We start from the raw sequence: 13,355 nt of genomic DNA, 5'->3' as shown, positions 1-13,355 counted from the left end.
TGGGAAAGATTCCCCCTTCTTCACACAAGAACTATCTGAGCTCGGACGTGGGCCCTCCTTAGTGCGTTCAGGAAGCCAAGCCCCTTCCACACCCCAAACACTCAAAACATCTCCCGGACAGCCCAAGGAACAGAAAGCTAACGGGGCTGCCGGCGCTCCGCCCCTCACTCAGGCCTCTGTGGCACTTTGGAGGACGCTCTAGCAAACTGAAGTCGTTTTCGCTTCGGCCAGGCGGTGGCCCCATCTCTATGGTAGCGGATTTCCCAGCGCCGCCGGGTAGGCGTTTTCTTCCGGATCAAAGAAGAGGTTGGACTTCCATCCCGGATGTGACCCACGTGCTTCTTATTTCTTCCAGCTGGGTACCCGGCAACTTTTTACTATTGACCCGAAGTTGCGGACCTCGAGGGATCTGTGACCTGCCCCAGGCCGTGGTGAGTGAGTCACGGTGTCTGACCCCGAGTGACCCCGATGATGGCATCGACATGACGGGCGCAGCCTTTGGGCCGGCTCCGGGAGCTTCGGTTGTGGTGAGGGTCGGGTTCTCAGGGCCGCGCGGGCCAGGCCCACGGTTTCGAGTGTTGTGTCCCTGGCGTCGATCCTCTGGCTGGGAGCGACGTGGAGGAACCGAGCGGTCCAGTCTCCGGGCCCGTGCCCGTGACATCCTGAGTGACCTTGAGCTGGGCACTGTCCCCTGTAAAGGCCTTATTTCCACTTCTGTTACGAGGGCTGATTACGTTTACTGAGGGCGGTGGTCCCTGCTGGTCAGAAACGCTGTCCTCCAGCCCCGGGACGTTAGGGTGAAGAGGGAGGGGTCGGTGCTGACGATCTTGTCTGCTCCTAGGAAAGACCAGGAGGCTGCTCTGCACGGTGCTAGGTTGACATGGATCCGCTTAGAGCCCAGCAGCTGGCTGCGGAGCTGGAGGTGGAGATGATGGCTGACATGTACAACAGGTAATGAGAACCACTCCACGATACCGAGTGTTGGAAGATTAGCCCGAGTCACCCTTACCATGACGGAGTCAAGGACTTGTAAGGAATGCTTTCCTTTAGGGAGTGGAGCCAAGTCCCAGCCCTCACCCTCTGCCCCACGCTCACCATGTGCTAGGCTAAACCAAATACAAGTCACTAGAAGGACTTGGCTATTTAGGGGGAGTAAGAGGGGCATGAAGGAGAATCTCCTGTTAGTATCTGGTGAGTTTCAAGAACAGGTAGTATTAATTTAAAAAACAAAAACAAAAACAAGCCGGGCATTGGTGGCGCACGCCATTAATCTCAGCACTCGGGAGGCAGAAGCAGGCGGATCTCTGAGTTCGAGACCGCCCTGGTCTACAAGAGCTAGTTCCAGGACATCCTCCAAAGCCACAGAGAAACCATGTCTTGAAAAAACCAAAAAAAAAAAAAAAAAAAAACCCAAAAAACAAAAAAAAACCCCCAAAACAGCCCATTTAATTACTTTTGTTTATGTATTTTGTGGTTGTTTATGAGTGCCACCCTGTCTGTCACAGCAGCACACTAGTGTAGGTCGGAGAACAACTTAATAGGAGCCCATCTTTCCTTCCAATGTATGGGTCTCAGGAACTGGACTCTTTTTTGTTTGTTTTTGTTTTTTTGAGACAGGGTTTCTCAGTATTTTTTTAGAGCCTGTCCTGGAACTCGATTGATAGACCAGGCTGGTCTCGAATTCGCAGACATCTGCCTGCCTCTGTCTCCCGAGTGCTGGGATTAAAGGCATGCGCCACCATTGCCGGCCGAAATGGACTCTAAAGATCTGGCTTGGCAACCTCTAATATTCTTTAAGCTTTTGTCTTTTGTTTGTTTGATTTATTTTATTTATTTTATTTTTTTGAGACAGGGTCTCATGATGTAATCCTGGCTAGCCTGGAACCTGCTATGTATACCAGGCTGGCCTTGAATTCACAAAGATCATCAGCCTCTCCCACTTGGGTCCTGAGGATTAAAGTTGTGCACATCTGGCCTTCATTAAACTTTGTGTTAGGCACTAGCAAAACATTTTACATATATTACCATTTTTAAATTGTTTTTTTCAAGTTTCTTTGTTTTTAGTTTATATGTGTGGATATTTTGCTTGCATGTATGTATGTATGTATGTATGTATGTATGTATACCACATGCCTGAAGAGGCCAAAGAGGGCATCAGATCCATTGGAACTGGAGTAACAGACAATTTTTGAGTTACCATGTGGGTTCTGGGAACCAAACCCAGGTCTTCTGCAAGACCAGTAAGTTCTCTTAACCAGGAAGCCATCTGTCTAGTACCCCCATTGTCACATTTTATTTTTATTTTTTTAATGTGTTTTTTTTAAAGATTTATTTATTTATTATGTATACAACATTCTGCTTCCATGTATATCTGCACACCAGAAGAGGGCACCAGATCTCATAAGGGATGATTGTGAGCCACCATGTAGTTGCTGGGAATTGAACTCAGGACCTCTGGAAGAGCAGTCGGTACTCTTAACCTCTGAGCCATCTCTCCAGCCCCACATATTATTTTTTAATATTAAAAATACTCACTGGGAGAAGAGGACCTAACTTTTGGCAGGGTGCTTTGCTAGAATGCAAGAAGCCCTTGCCTTGATACTGATGTGGTGCTTGTACTTTCAGCACTCAGAGATGAAGGACAGAGGATCAATAGTTCAAGGTCATCCTTGGCCACATAGTGAGTTTGAGGCCAGCCTGGGATAGATGGCATGAGTCTGAAAAAAAAAAAAGGAAATAAATTAAAATCAGTGGGTTAATTTTATTAGTGCCATTTTAACATCAGGGAATTGAGGTATCAAAGGATTTAGTAATGTCAGCATTCATAACTGGTCAGTAGCAATGTCAGAACCAATTCTTCAGACTGATCTCACAACTATTGATTGTAGCTGTTTGGCCAGTTTGGAAACAAATCCTGGTGCACCAGTCACCTGCTGAATATCTTTGGACAAACTGTCTCATAATTGATTGTATCATCAATAAAACTGACATAATAAACACTACTTCATGAAGACATTACTAATATTGAACATGGAAGCCTTTAGCATCAAGCATATCATTCAGGAAACAGTGAGACACCTGCTGGTTTTAGTCAGCAGAAGCTCTTTTTGTTGGTTGATTTATCTTGGAGGTCACCAATTACAATTATTATTATTATATTTGTTTTTTTTTTTCGAGACAGGGTTTCTCTGTGTAACAGCCCTGACTGTCCTAGAACTCGCTTTGTAGACCAGGCTGGCCTCAAACTCACAGAGATCAGCTTGCCTCTGCCTCTGCTGGGATTAAAGGCATGCGCCACCACTGCCTGACTTAAACAAGGTTCTTAATCTAAAGAACCTTCCAAGGTAGTTGAAGTGAAAACAGGATTTCCACTGTTTTCTTGGGAGAGGCGGTGAGGCCAGATCAGTAGAGCAGGGTTGGAGTTGTTGATGGGTCCTGGGATGTCACAGGAAGTTACTGATACAATCTTGTCCCTCTCTAATCCCAGAATGACCAGTGCCTGCCACCGGAAGTGTGTGCCTCCCCACTACAAGGAAGCAGAGCTGTCCAAAGGCGAATCTGTGTGCCTGGACCGATGTGTATCTAAGTACTTGGATATCCATGAGAGGATGGGCAAAAAGTTGACAGAGTTGTCTATGCAGGATGAAGAGCTGATGAAGAGGGTACAGCAGAGCTCTGGACCTGCATGAGGCCCCACGCAGAATTCACCTGGGGTGCACCTTGCCACATACCTTATTAAAGTGTTCCCTAGTGGGTATCATATGTGAAAACTGTCATACTTAGGCTCTCTGGAGCATCTCCAGGACCCCTGGGTGTGGTAGAGCTCTCCTGGCTAAAGAAGGGGACTTGTCACGCTGGTTTGTGACTGTGTATGTGTGTATATGTATATATCTGTATTAAAACAAATTTGTGCAAAGCAGTGTCTTTTGTATTTGATAGTAATGACTGAGCTAGAGTCTTGAACAGTAGACAGATTTTGATGTGGTGGGTCTTTGTGTTTGTTTTAGGACTGTAGACTAGTAAAATCAGTAGGTTTCTGTTCTGGGTGTCCCGCTTGCTGTGTGACCCTGAATGTGACGCATCTCTGTGCTTTAGTAGAGTGACTCCGGTAGGAAGCACTAATTTTTTTTTTTTAAATTTGATATTAAGTGGAGACAAGCAGTTATTTCTATGCATATTCTGTATTGAAATGATTTAGGGGAAGTGATAGTGGATAGAGTTTAGGAAGGAAGTAGCCAGGCTCTGCTCTAGATAGCATTGTCAATGCCTGGGGCAGGTGAGCATCATGGACAGTGATTCAGACTGCCCCCCAGTTACTTCTTGGTATCCAAGACTGAAGGCCAGAAACAGGTTCTGAGAGGCAGCTGCTTGCTGCAGGTTACACAGTAGAGCAGTGGGGAGGCCAATCTGACTGAGAAGAGGCCAAGCCCTACTTCTGTCTGAGGAGGCTCTTGGAGGAGTGCAGCTTTCATGATGTGTGGGTTATTCTAGAAGGCACTTGTTGACACTGAAAGTGACATTCATGATAGAGGTGTCTGGGTTGGAGGAAGGGCTGTAGAGGCAGAGACTGGTCAGCTTACCAGTGCAGACCCAAATGGGTTTGGGTCTTGGCTGAGGTTTTCTAGCTGCAAGACCTGAGAGTCATTTAACTGCTTCCATTATCTTACCTGTAGAAATTGCAGTATGGTCCTACCTGCCTCCTTGGGTAATTGTGAAATAATAACTCAAACACTTAGAAAAGTATCTGAAATGCATCAAATACTTAATAATTTGCTAGATTTGATGGGAAGTGAGACAGTATAAGCGGTTCTCAACTTGTGGGTCACCATCCCTGGGTTACCTATTGAATATCCTATGAGATATTTATGATTCATAACTATCAAAATTACAGATATGAAGTAGCAAGGAAATAATTTTATGACTGGGGGGTCACCACAACATGTGGAACTGTATTAAAGGGTCGCAGCGTTAGGAGGGTTGAGAACCACTGCACTGGATGGACTTCTGTAAAATTTCAAAACCTTTGTCTCATTAGGGTGGGAAGACACTAAGATTTTCTAAATGCTGAAGTACGAACCTAGGCCAGCAGGTGGCGCTGCCTGCCCTCAGGTCTGAGCTGCTGGGGCCAGCGCCAGAAAGTTAACTGCATTTTCTTGTGCTCTGCTAGTAACGGACAATGCTAGAAAGAGAGGAGTCATTGTGAGGAAAAGAGATACGTTTAAAGGGACATAATGAGTATTCGCTTGATAGTGCACAGCTGGAACAAACAAGGCCTGGTGGACAGAGGGAGAAGAGGTTCCAGCTTAGGGATAGCTCTTAGAAAGGCTTTGCCATGGCAGGGAAGTGTGGAGCTCTGGGAAACAGCTACAGTGTGGCTGCAATACCAAGTGTGAAGAGAAAAGCTGAGTGATGCGCCCAAAAGCCTGGGCAGGCTCAGCTCCAGAACAGTCTAGGGAGTGGGTTGTGTTAAACGATTTGGATTTTCGCCTTTAAGGGCATCAGCAGACTGTTAGAGGATTTATTTAAACCTTTCCGTGACAATGACAGATCTGCTTTTCAAAGGCTTACTCTCCCCACCAGATAGTGTTAGGATGACAGAAGATCATGGTGCAGACAGTGAGGAGAGAAAGGGGTGATGATAATAAGACTAGCTCACAGTTACTGAGTTGCTTTGCTGTAGGTAAGCTCTGCTGAACCTCACATATATTATTTTGCTTACTGTTAGGGCAACTCTGAACCAAGTATAAATGTTCCATTTTATGGATGAAGAGGCCGAGGCTCCCAAGAGTTAATCGATTGTCCAAGGCAGAGCTGAGATCCCAAGTTACAGACCCGAGGCTGCTTAATCTGCTGTTCTTGGCATCAGGGCAGTTCCCTAAGGAGGTGATATTGCAGCATTTTTGCCTTTTCAGTGGGACATGCACAGAGTGAGTTGGTTAGGTTCTTGCTGCCAATGAACAAGTGGGGTGGAGTGAAGGACTGGAGAGCTGGCAGATATATTCAAAGGGCAGGAGAAAGAAGACAGGATTAGGGCCTTCCTGTCATTTGGAAGAAGTGTAAACCCGGATGTGGTTTCCCTTGATTTTCCCAGTTTTAAAAATCTGGAAATATCTCACAAAAATCTAGGCTGTGGCTACTTTTAAAAAGAAGATCTGTAAATCTGCATTACAGGTTGCCAACAGCCTATTGGAAGGTGAGCAAAGCCTCAGCCATTCATTAAATCACTCACCACTAGTTTTTGCCTCTTCCTCACTGGCCTGACACAGTAGGCTCTGGTCTATGCCTTCTGCTGCTAGTGTATTCTGTGGTAGGCCTTCTAAGATTCCTAGGGCCTCAGGGGATGCCACCTGGTATTTGTGCTCTTAGATGCATCCCCTCCCTTTGTGCAGTGTGCACGAGACCACAAGACTTCTTATAAAAAGACCCTAGCTAAGGTGATAGGATGTAGTTATGGAGGACTGCACACTCTTGTTCCCTTCCCTGCTAACTGTTGAAGTCAGACCCCTTGTCGTGAGCAGACCTGGTATGAGCCCCCCCCCCCACATAAGCAACACTTACATGGTGAATGCCACAGGGTGTGAGTGAGCCTACCTCTGCTTAGCTTTCAGATGAGATCATCCCTGATCCACACTTTGCAGCCTGAGAGAGACATTGATGGTCAGGACCCAGCCAAGTCATACCTTATTTCCTACTAACCCAGAGAAGCTGAGATCATAAATGTTTGATAAATGTTTGTTCAAAGTGTTACATTTTGGGGTAACAGCCATAGATAGTTCATACTCATGCTATCTATGTACCTGAAGAAGTTGTCTGAGACTCTTGGTCATTTTACACCTATGCTAGAATGTGTTGGGTACCATTCTAGGCCCTTGAGATACATCAGAACAAAAAAGAATAAGACACTTGCCCTCTTAGCGCCTATATTGTAGTGGGGGTGCTGTTCAGAAGGGCAGATAGACACTTCAGGATCTAGGGAAAGGGTCTTAGGCTCTTTCAGATCTTAGACCCCTTTATAAATCTAACAAAAGCTAAGAGCTATTTCCTCAATGCATGCATATAGACTTGTTTGGGAGCTCTTGTATGCTAAGCAGAGAGGAGTCTTATAATGAGCATTGTCTTAGGTAATAGTGTCAAGAGCTGTTGCGGCCATGATGCAATTACAGCAGATGACAACTGGTATTTATAAGGTGGACCCACCAGGTGATTAACTAATCTGATGGAGGAAATTCATAGGCAAGGCTTATGAAAATATTGTCTATAAATACTGTGTCTGTCTGAAAATTCACATGTGCAAAGACAGCTATGGTATCTCCCCAATACCTGTACTGTAATGTGTAATCTCATGTGATGTTTATATGTAATCGTATGATAACATCTCAATCTTATGGGCACATATATCTGTAGATGGTCAGGAAGATGACTTCTCATTAAGCTGTATAATTTTGATATATAGAAAATATACTAGGATATGCTTCATAACCAGATCTATTATTCCACGAGGACTGTAAGATGCTTAGGCTGTGTTTTTTATCACTCAGACTGGCATAAAGAAAACAATTTCTTCTCAGTTCTAAGACAAGCCACATACATTTAATTGACTCATAACCTCAAGAGCAAATTCAACTAGACTGAATGTCTCTGTGAATGGATCATCAGCTAAAAACTTTGCAGTTATGCACAAGGACAGAATTGAAGGTGTCTAACCAAGGTTATTAGCACAAAGTGGCATAGAACTGCTATGCCAGCTTCTTTAGCCAGGCCTGACTGATAACAGAGACCAGTGACCTGTCTCCTGTGGGTTGCCATGGTTACGCACAGACTGCTCACAAATGGCCCCCAGCTATTCTTCTGTACTCTTCCTGTTTGGGCTATGGGGTAAGTGACACCTTTAGGGCTTGTTAATCACACAATGTGAGTCTATAAAGCTTAATACACTTAAGAAACATAGAATAGTACATGGCTTATTTATTTCTTCCTTAGACCTCTCAATAGTTTAGTCTATCTCTACTGTAACCCCTTGTAAGCAACCTTCTTAAGCCATCATACTACAGCCGATACTCCCTTTTACAGCTGCCTACTAACCAGAAGCTGACATGTTTATTTCACAGGTGTCCCTTATCCTTTACTCAAGGAATGCATTGGGATGGCTCAGTGGTTAAACGCAGTGGCTGCTCTTCCAGAGGACCTGAGTTCAATTCCCAGCAACCACATGGTGGCTCACAACCATCTGTAATGAGATCTGGTGCCCTCGTCTGGCCTGCAGGTATTCATGCAGGCAGAATACTGTACACATAATAAATAAATCTTTAAAAAAAAAAAAAGATTTAGAACTACGAGTGCTGGAAATAGGAAGAACATGACCTCAGAAGTGTATGTCTTCCTCCTTTAGACAGATAGGAAATTTCCCCAAAGTCCTCCCTCCTCTGAGGCTACTCTGGGTGCAGTCCTGGGAGCTGGACTCCCCCAGCTGCGACATGATAGGACACAGTAGACTGTGGGACAAATAGAAAAACAAGGTGCTTTATAGTTGTGGAAAATGTTAGGTTTTGGACTAGAAGCTGACCAAGCCACACCCATGTGTAGCAGCCTCTTCCTCGAAGCTGTTGTAAAGGAAATGTTAAGCCCGCTACCGAGAGCCTATCTAATAGGTTCCCCAGGTGCCTGGACTCCAGAAAAATAGCAGGTACCCTAATTCATTTATTTTAAACATATTTTTATTGATTCTTTGGGAATTTAACACCATGTACCCCAACATCACTCATTTCCCAGTCCCTCCATATCCGTTCTTCACCTTGTAGCATCCACCCCCCAAGTAAAACTTAAAGTAACAAAAATAAAAAGCACAAATAAAAATATCAATTAAAACAAACAAAAATAAAAAAACAAACAAACAAAACCCCCACTTCGTTCTTCCATATTTCCCCCCCCCATCACCTCTTCATTTGTCTTAGTGGCATTGGGAGCTGCTGTGTATCCTGCAGTACACTCTTTGGTCCAGGCAGCTTTACTTGCAAATGTTCATTGTATAGTGTGTTGTTGGTCAGGTTTAAGGTCTCTAGTTTCTGGGAGAATAAATACCAGACCATCATTGAATACTGGACCATCAATACCAGACCCTCACTGGATCTCCTCCCAGATATCCTGCTCTTGCCCCAAGTCATGGAGATCCTTTGACTATGGTTCCACAGGACCAGACACTTCACACACTCCAGCAGGTCACAGATGGGGTAGACGTTGGGGAGCACCAACTCAAAGCCCTGGATGTGTGCCTGGGTGGTAGCTGAGTTGGTCTGACCTGGGACCTGGGACCATCCCCCTCAGGTGAGAAGTGAAGTCAGCTGTCCCACACTTGTGGAGTGGGGTCAACTCTCCCATGGCAGGGGGGGGTGGGTGGGAGGGGGAGGGGGGCCGGGAGCAGCTCTCCCCAGCCAGTGAAGGGTGGGTGGCTAGAGGGAAGGCACCTGTCCTAAGAGGCAGTCCACCAGAGGAAACAGTCACACCTTGGTGAGTTTATTATAAGTTATTATAAGAAAAATCAAATTATATAGGCCACACAACAAAGGGATTTACAGATTGAGTCTGGCAAGTTATGGCAAAGAATCGGGCATTTAGGACATCACCTTTAACTCTGATTTGAAGGATTAGTTTACTATGTCAGGTCAGAAGAGTGTTCAAGGCCCAAGAAGAACTTGAGGTGGGAGAAAGTGTGAAGTGTTAATGGTGGGAAGGAGTTAGCAGGCCCAAGTCACAAACACTAGAAAGAAGCAGAGATGACACCGAGTTAGTGGTTATTATCGTTTGAGTCTGAACAGGTGAAACCATCCAAACAGACATAAAGATAAACTAAAGCTCCTCGTTTGGTCATTATTTCTGGAATTTCATCAGGACTCTCACGCTGTTGGAGAGAAATGCTGAAGCCAAGTGCCAGCCAGAGGAGGACCTTGTCTCTTGGAAGGAGACATCACATTTCTGACAACTGCTCAGATCATTTTGCAGGATGAAACTAAAGTCCAAACAAACAATGATAGGTCAGTGATATGCAGAACCACACCTTGACCAGGACGGCTTAGCTTTGTATCCCTCTAGCTCTCAACTTAAGACTAAATCTTTTTTTTTTAAAGATTATTTATTATGTATACCGTGTTCAGTCTGCATGTACCCAGGCCAGAAAAGGGCACCAGATGTCATTATAGATGGTTGTGAGCCACCATATGGTTGCTGGGAATTGAACTCGGGACCTCTGGAAGAACAACCAGTGCTCTTCACCACTGAGCCATCTCTCCAGCCCCTTAAGACTAAATCTTATGCCAAGACCCCAAAGATGAACTTGGGGCACAGGGTCACTATATCTCTTTGTTCCTTTTCTTTATATGGTCACATTAAACTCATTGCTTCTGTTTCACTGTTGATTTGGTTCTTCTAATTGACCTATTATGGACAGGAGGCTGAGCCTGGACTGACAAGAACATAACCACTGACCTTAACTCCAGTAACAAAAAGACATTTCAAAGGGAGTGGCCAGATAAAACTCTTGTTTACAGTAGGTCATACTGGTTATACGTGGGGTGGAATTGGGAAGGCCAGGTTGCAAGGGTCCTGAGTTCAGTGAGCAGTAGGGGCTGGGAAAGCCTGTGTATGCAGATAAGGAGTCTTTAGAAGGTGGGGACTACAGGCTACTGGAAGGCTGCACGAGAAGAGGGAGGCAGGGAGCAGAATCTGGGGTGTCTCCAGTTCTGTTACTTAAGCCCAGGAAGAATCAGTACTGCTGTTGACATAGGCAGCAATGGGTGAAGAGCAAGAGAGGGGAGAGAACGGTCACTTTAAATTGCCTAGCCATCCTCAGAGTCTTAGAAGACCCAATAGGACAGGCCTGGAAGAGCAGCTCTCAGTGGCAACCTGTGCTACGGTCCCCTTCCTCTATATGCTTCTCTCCAGCTCTAGGAATTGAATTCTTCATGTGAGGTTTCCTTCTCTTGGGGACTGATAAATCTTGCTGATTCTGTCCCCTAAAGTTATCTCAGATCTCAGCTTACATGTCCCCCTTAAAGACCATTCCCTGAGCTCTCAACTAGATGCAACTCCCCAATTCTACATTCCCATAATGGCCTATCACACATTCCCCAATTCTACATTCCCACCAGGACCCTTGTTCAGCTCCCCCCCCCATGTGCTCCTCTGGAATAGAATCTTTAAGATTTATTTATTTTTATGTGTGTTGAGTGTTTTGCCAGAAGGCATGGAAGTTCACCATGTGCATGCAATGCCTATGGATACCAGAAGAGGGTACCAAGTTCCATTGAACTGATGTCACAGATCAATGTGAGCCACCATGTGGGTGACTCGGAACCCAACCCAGGTCCTCTGCAAGAGCAACAAGTACTCTTAATGGTTGAGCCATCTCTCCAGTGTCCCTGTTTTCTGGTTTTAGTCTTGCTCTGTAGCCCTGGCTTAGAACTGGCCTTGCAGTTGTGCCTGTCATCTTGCCTTATCTCTGCTTCCCAACTGCTGGGATTATAGGTGCATGTGAAAATACCTGGCCTTACTTAAGCTTTCCTTCCTAATATACCCTCTTTTCATTAAACATACAAACTTAACCATGTCTGTCCCCTTCAAACAAAACCAAAAGAAAAGAATAAAATGTAGTTGGAAGTTTTTCTGTCTTGCCTGGTCCCACTGGACTGGTTTCTCTCCTACCCTCTGCGTCCCCACAGCCACTTATGAAATAATCATTCAGAGGCTAATAATTAAATATGATTGTTTGGCCAATGACTCAGTCATATTAATGGATAGCTCTCTCTTATAAATTAATCCATTTCTATTCATCTATTGCCACGAAGCTGTGGCTTATTGGTAATGTTCCAGCATGTCACTCCTCCAGCAGCTACATGGTGTCTCCCTGACTCTACCTACTTTTTCTTTGTATCTTTGTTTAGATTTCCTGCCTAGCAATATTCTCCCTGGCGATTGGCTGAAACAGCTTTATCAACCAATAAAAGCAACACATATTTGTAGCATACAGAAGGATATCCCATACCAATAAAACCCAGGGGTTTTTACAGTTCACAGCACTGTAAGTACTTGGCTTCATGGACTCCATTTCAAAGTCATCCTAGCCTTCCTTCCCAGTTCTATTTCCTGCCACTCCCTTTCACTCAACAAATGTTTACCAGCAGTTTACTGTATGCCAGGTCTGCGGTAGGCAACAGTCGTACAAATTACCTACAACATGGTTGTTCTTGCACTCAACAGACTTACAGCCATGGAATAGGGAAGAGGAGGAAGGAAAATGATCATAGAGCAGCAGGAGGGTTCCAGAGAGGTCAGCAATGTGTTTGGGGATATGTGGGTAGCTTCCAAACAAAGGTGAAGCTTGAGCATTCTGGAAGGACGAGTGAATCCAAAATGAAGTGAATCCATCACTCCCACAAGAAGGAAGAACAGGTGCAGAGACAGGAAGGTGTGAAACCAGCTGGCAGGGCTCTTCATTACACATCTGCTCAGTGAACACCTCTTAGGTGCTTAGGATATGTAAGCAGCTAACACAACAAAGGCTCCTGACTTCACAGAGCTGAGAGTTCCCAAGAGGAAGATGGGAATATTGGATAGGATGAGGAACAGCAAGCCTTCCAGACACTAAAGTCTCATGGATGGGGCTCACAACCCCACTGCAATTTCATTGTGAATGTCTGTGCTTATGTTCATGAAGCATTTTCACAGATAATGGATTAATATTTTATTGTAGTCTCAAGAAGAACCACAATGCTCTTGAGTTAGAACCTTTCCTGTAGGGCGCCTTGTACTGAGCTAAGGAATTTGACCTGCGGTGATAGATCTGGAAGGTGTGTGTGTGTGTGTGTGTGTGTGTGTGTGTATGTGTGTGTATGCACACGTGCATGTGTGCATGCGCTCCCTTGCCTTTCTGTAATGGAACACATACATATGCAAGAGCTCCACTGCTCAGCCATACTTCCCATCCTGTAGCCAGCAAGGCGTTTTAAGAAGTAAAACCACCATCAAAGCCTACATGTACTGCTGCCAGAGAACTCCCCGTGCCTTTCTCCTGCCAAGCTTTTGCTTAGCTGTTCCTTCACCTGGCTCACAGGAATGAAAACATCAGAAAAATTACAAGCCAGACAGGCCTGCCTCCAATCACTGTGGTCTAGCTGCAAACCTCGTCTACTCTGTGTGAAAACTTGCGAGGTTGGAAACACACTGCGATGAGCTGAACACTTTTGTTTTGGGAAGTGCCCATCATAGCTCAGGCACTTGGCAGTGTTACTTCCTTTCTTGGCGCTGTGGCTCAGCTGCTCAGGGGTTCAGGGACTCCCTGTCGCCTACCTTCGTGGAACTCTCTG

The 13,355-nt window shown here is 45.2% G+C and overlaps 1 protein-coding gene across 3 annotated transcripts; it reads left to right on the top strand.

Moving 5' to 3' along the window:
* The first annotated feature begins 280 nt into the window (after positions 1-280).
* Timm10 (translocase of inner mitochondrial membrane 10) lies at positions 281-3,919 on the top strand. Of its 3 annotated transcripts, none has more exons than XM_027422669.2 (3): positions 281-431; positions 842-951; positions 3,488-3,919. In XM_027422669.2, the coding sequence occupies exons 2-3, from the start codon at positions 881-883 to the stop codon at positions 3,687-3,689; spliced, it is 273 nt and encodes a 90-aa protein (XP_027278470.1). In that variant the 5' UTR covers positions 281-431; positions 842-880; the 3' UTR covers positions 3,690-3,919. The 3 variants fall into 3 exon arrangements, with proteins under 3 accessions (XP_027278470.1, XP_027278471.1, XP_035302663.1); XM_027422670.2 differs by having other exon boundaries at positions 303-527; XM_035446772.1 differs by lacking the exon at positions 281-431 and adding an exon at positions 580-693.
* Positions 3,920-13,355: the final 9,436 nt, after the last annotated feature.

The sequence above is a fragment of the Cricetulus griseus genome, chromosome 6, assembly GCF_003668045.3.
Source record: "Cricetulus griseus strain 17A/GY chromosome 6, alternate assembly CriGri-PICRH-1.0, whole genome shotgun sequence".
In the NCBI taxonomy this organism is placed as follows: domain Eukaryota; kingdom Metazoa; phylum Chordata; class Mammalia; order Rodentia; family Cricetidae; genus Cricetulus; species Cricetulus griseus.
This window is presented reverse-complemented; position numbering and strand designations above follow the sequence as displayed.

Bases quoted from the DNA above. Each gene is read 5' to 3' on its own strand.
- Timm10 (XM_027422669.2), top strand. From the start codon at position 881: ATGGATCCGCTTAGAGCCCAGCAGCTGGCTGCGGAGCTGGAGGTGGAG. The intron at 952-3,487 runs GTAATGAGAACC...CTCTAATCCCAG, and splicing joins ATGGCTGACATGTACAACAG to AATGACCAGTGCCTGCCACC.